Source organism: Cebus imitator, unplaced genomic scaffold (genome assembly GCF_001604975.1).
Source record: "Cebus imitator isolate Cc_AM_T3 unplaced genomic scaffold, Cebus_imitator-1.0 Scaffold266, whole genome shotgun sequence".
Classification (NCBI taxonomy): Eukaryota; Metazoa; Chordata; class Mammalia; order Primates; family Cebidae; genus Cebus; species Cebus imitator.
This window is the reverse complement of record NW_016107581.1, coordinates 2203007-2207768: the sequence shown is the minus strand read 5'-3', so window position 1 is coordinate 2207768 and position 4762 is coordinate 2203007. Positions and strand designations below refer to the sequence as shown.

The following is a 4762-nucleotide window of genomic DNA, read 5'->3' as shown; positions in this document are numbered from 1 at the left end:
TCAGGAGGCTGAGGCAGGAGAATTGCCTGAACCCAGGAGGCGGAGGTTGCGGTGAGCCGAGATAGCGCCATTGCACTCCAGCCTGGGTAACAAGAGTGAAACTCCGTCTCAAAAACAAAACAAAACAAAACCCGGGCCAGGTGTGGCAGCTCATGCCTGTGATCCCAGGATTTCAGGAGGCTAAGACAGGCGGATCACTTGGGGTCAGGAGTTCGAGACCATCCTGGCCAACATGGTGAAACCCCATCTCTATTAAAAATGCAAGAATTAGCCAGTCATGGTGGTGCATGCCTGTAGTTTCAGCTACTAGGCAGGCTGAGGCAGGAGAATCGCTTGAACTCTGGAGGTGGAGGTTGCAGTGAGCCGAGATTGTGCACTTCAGCCTGGGCAATAGAGTGAGATTCCATCTCACATAAAATAAAAAATAAAATAAAATTCCCAATAGAAGATATAAAACTGTTATGTTTTGTTTCCTTCTATAGCTTTTGTGGTGTAATATATATTTTTTTCATTTAAACCTTTAATCCACCTGGATTCTTTTCTGGTGTGAGGTGTGGAATTGGGATCCAATGTAGTTTTTCTCTAGATGGATATTTGGTTATCTATTCCGTTGTTCAGTCTGTCTACTCGTATAGCAGTACCATTCTGTTTTAAGTATTGTAGATTTATAATCTGTTTTATACTGGATAGGGCTACTCCCTATCCCTGCCCTGCTACCTCTGGCCCCTCATTTTTTGTGGGGTTTTTTTGTTTTTGTTTTTTGAGAAGGAGTCTTACTCTGTCACCCAGGCTGGAGTACAGTGACGTGATCTCAGCTCACCGCAACCTCCGCCTCCCGGGTTCAAGCGATTCTCCTGCCTCAGCCTCCCAAGTAGTTGGGACTACAGGCATGTGCTACCATGCCCTGCAAAATTTTGTATTTTTAGTAGAGATTGGGTTTCACCATGTTGGCCAGGATGGTCTTGATCTCTTGACCTTGTGATCCACCTGACTAGGCCTCCCAAAGTGCTGGGAGTACAAGCTTGAGCCACCGTGCCCGGCCTTGTGGTGGTTGTTTTTATCCCCCCAAAATATCCTAGCTACATTTGCTTGTCTTCCATTCTTCATCAATTCATTTAGCTATTCATTCATCAAAAACCCACTATGCAGCCGGGCGCGGTGGCTCAAGCCTGTAATCCCAGCACTTTGGGAGGCCGAGGCGGATAGATCATGAGGTCAAGAGATCAAGACCATCCTGGTCAACATGGTGAAACCCTGTCTCTACTAAAAATACAAAAAATTAGCTGGGCGTGGTGGCGCGTGCCTGTAATCCCAGCTACTCAGGAGGCTGAGGCAGGAGAATTGCCTGAACCCAGGAGGCGGAGGTTGCGGTGAGCCGAGATCGCGCCATTGCACTCCAGCCTGGGTAACAAGAGTGAAACTCCGTCTCCAAAAAAAAAAAAAAAAAAAAACCAACAAGGAAAAAAAAAAAAAAAAAAAAAAAAATCTGGTGGGGGGCAGTGGCTCATGCCTGTAATCCCAGCACTTTGAGAGGCTGAAGCAGGTGGTTCAACTAAAAATACAAAAATTAGCTGGGTGTGGCAGTGGGCATCTGTAATCCCAGCTACTCAGGAGGCTGAGACATTAGAATCAGTTGAACCTGGGAGGTGGAGGTTGCAGTGAGACGAGATTGTGCCGCTGCACTCCAGCCTGGGTGACAGAGTGAGCCCCTCTCTCAAAAAACAAAACAAAAACCCACTATGTGCCAATCATTACCTACGCTGGTGCAGGGCACTGCAGGAGAGGCTGTCTGATAAGCATGTCAAGGGTGATTTCTGCCCTAAGGCTCTTCCACTGTGTGGTAGAGCAGACGCTGAACAAGCAAACCTGGAACCATGCGGCAGTGATCAGGTACAGACTCTCCAGAAAGAAAAAAAACTAGGTCCCAGGCAGGAGTGCAGTGGCAGGATCATGGCTCACTGCAGTCTCAAACTCCTGGGCTCAAGTGATCCTCCCACCACCTTCCAGGTACCTGGGACTACAGTCACACCTGGCTAATTTTCATATTTTTTGTGGAGATGGGGTCTTGCTATAATGCCCAGGGTGGTCACAAACTGTGCTTAAGTGATCCTCCTGCCTTGGTCCCCCAAAGTGCTGGGATTACAGGTGTGAGTCACCGCGCCCGGCACTACTGCCTGTTGGCCACAATCTGGTTTCTCCAACACGAGGCCCCTTAGAAAACATAGCTTCCAGGCCTGGGCATGGTGGCCCACGCTTGTAATCCCAGCACTATGGGAGTTCGAGGCCAGCCTAACCCACATGGTGAGACCCCATCTCTACTAAAAATACAAAAATTAACTGGGCATGGTGGCGTGTGCCTGTAATCCCAGTTACTCGGGAGGCTGAGGCAGGAGAACTGCCTGAACCTGGGAGGCGGAGGTTGTAGTGAGCTGAGATCGCGCCAGTGCACTTGAGCCTGGGAGTTTGAGCCTGGGTGACAGACCGAGACTCCGTCTCAAAAAAAAAAAAACAAAAAAACAAAAAAACAAAAAAAACAAAACATAGCTTCCATATGATTATCATCCCTGAAAAATGTTCACAGTGACCTGGAAAGGGTTCAAGCTGGGTGTTCTCTCTGGGTCTCCCTGTTCCGCCGTCTCTGGTTTCTGTCCTTTGCTTTCTTTTTTCTTTTTTTGAGACTGAGTCTCGCTCTGTTGCCATACTGGAGTACAGTGGCGCCATCTCAGCTCACTGCAACCTCTGCCTCCCAGGTTCAAGCGATTCTCCTGCCTCAGCCTCCTGAGTTGCTGGGATTACAGGCACGCACCACCACACCTAGCTAATTTTTGTATGTTTAGTAGAAACGGAGTTTTCACCATGTTTGTCTCAGGCTGGTCTTGAACTCCCGACCTCATGTGATCCGCCTGCCTTGGCCTCCTGAAGTGCTGGGATTATAGGCATGAGCCACTGCGCCGGGTCGTGTCCTTTGCTTTCTTGAGTCTCTGTGTGTCTCTACCTGTTTGTCTCTCTGTCTATATCTGTCTCTCTTTTTCTCCATCTGTGACACCCCCCGCCCCCCCGTTAAATTTCCCCAGTTCTCTCGTCTCGGCCTCCATCTCTCGGTATCTGTGTCTCTGTGTATCCGTCTCTCTCTGGGTGTCTCTTGCTGTCTCTCCTGACTGTCTGGGGAGGTCTCTGAGCCTCCTGCCTGCCTGTCCCCGCAGCTGTTTGAGGGCATGAAGGCATTCAAAGGCAAGGACCAGCGGGTGCGCCTCTTCCGCCCCTGGCTCAACATGGACCGGATGCTGCGGTCAGCCCTGCGCCTGTGCCTGCCGGTGAGGGGCCCTGGGCCGCTGGGGTGGGGAGGAGGGCCGGGGCCGGGGCAGCCAGGGCCCCTTGACTCATCCGGAATCCCACCCAGAGTTTCGACAAGCTGGAGTTGCTGGAGTGCATCCGGCGGCTCATCGAAGTGGACAAGGACTGGGTCCCCGATGCTGCCGGCACCAGCCTCTATGTGCGGCCTGTGCTTATCGGGAACGAGGTAGGCCCGACTCGGGGGCTGGGGAACTGGGCTACGGGGCTTGGATTCTGCCTGGCAGGGGTGGGGTCCTGGAGGCCTGAGTCAGGGGAGGGGAAGGGACTGGGGGCCTGGACTCCTGACGTGGCCCCTCTGCCCATCGCAGCCTTCGCTGGGTGTCTCCCGTCCCACGAGAGCGCTCCTATTCGTCATTCTCTGCCCTGTGGGTTCTTACTTCCCTGGAGACTCCATGACCCCGGTCTCCCTTCTGGCCGACCCAGCCTTCATCCGGGCCTGGGTGGGCGGGGTCGGCAACTACAAAGTTGGGGGGTAAGTAGCATCCCCAACCCTAGAACCCACTGGTGCATTGGGTGTCGGAGACACAGGGACTAGTGTGCGAGCTTTGGCTGTGCCTCTGGAAGTCCACTGCCCGCGCTTCACATGAAGGTGGCATCACTTGGCACCGTGTGGGGCTCGGTGCTAAGTGCTGTGCACCCCCCTCCTCCCTGGTCTCTGAAAACAAACCATGGAAGGCAGGAGGAGGGGATTATTTTCCGGATGGGCAAAAAGGCTCACAGATGGGAAGGGTTTGGGTGGAGGTCCCCGGGAAGCCTCCAGGAATGAAGCATACACTCAGCTCATTGGTCTCTCCCCCAAGGCTGGACCGCACTCCCCATACCCAGCTCCCACAGTGGGTTTGAGCCTCCAAAGCCCCTCAGCCCCGCGTGGACTTTATGTGTAAATCTGTCTCCCCAGTGGGCTCGGCTCAGCAGGGCAGGGAGGAGACAGCTGGGTCTCTTGGGCAGCCAAGGCAGAGGGTAGGCACTGGCGTGTTGGGGTGGGAATGTGGCCCGAGCGGGGGGTTCGTTCAGGTCTTTTCCGCACATCCTGTGCGGCCTCCTGAGGGCCAGGCCCTGCGCTGGCAGAAGTTGGGGACACAGATGAGTCAGGCCCCGAGCCGCAGGGGCCCCCAGGCTGGTGGGAGCCCCAATATTTGGAGCTGCATGTTTTCTGGTGAGGTGACCAGGGGGCGTTGTGAAACGCTTCACAGAGGAGGCACCCTTTCAGCTAGGTCTGTTATGGAGGCGGCGGGTGAGGGGGTGGTTACTGGGTACAAAAATCACCAAACTTTCTTTTTTCTCTCTTTTTTTTTTGAAACGGAGTTTCACTCATGTTACCCAGGCTGGAGTGCAATGGCGCGATCTCGGCTCACCGCAACCTCCGCCTCCTGGGTTCAGGCAATTCTCCTGCCTCAGCCTCCTGAGT

The 4762-nt window shown here is 53.3% G+C and overlaps 1 protein-coding gene across 3 annotated transcripts in view; it reads left to right on the top strand.

The window, feature by feature from the left end:
* The window catches only part of BCAT2 (branched chain amino acid transaminase 2), a 17877-nt gene that overhangs the window by 8745 nt on the left and 4370 nt on the right, over positions 1-4762 (top strand). For all 3 annotated transcript variants that reach the window (XM_017500488.2, XM_017500490.2, XM_017500489.2), the window contains 3 exons: positions 3204-3314; positions 3401-3520; positions 3663-3826. In XM_017500488.2, coding sequence (XP_017355977.1) covers positions 3204-3314; positions 3401-3520; positions 3663-3826 — 395 coding nt within the window. The remainder of the gene's footprint in view (positions 1-3203; positions 3315-3400; positions 3521-3662; positions 3827-4762) is intronic.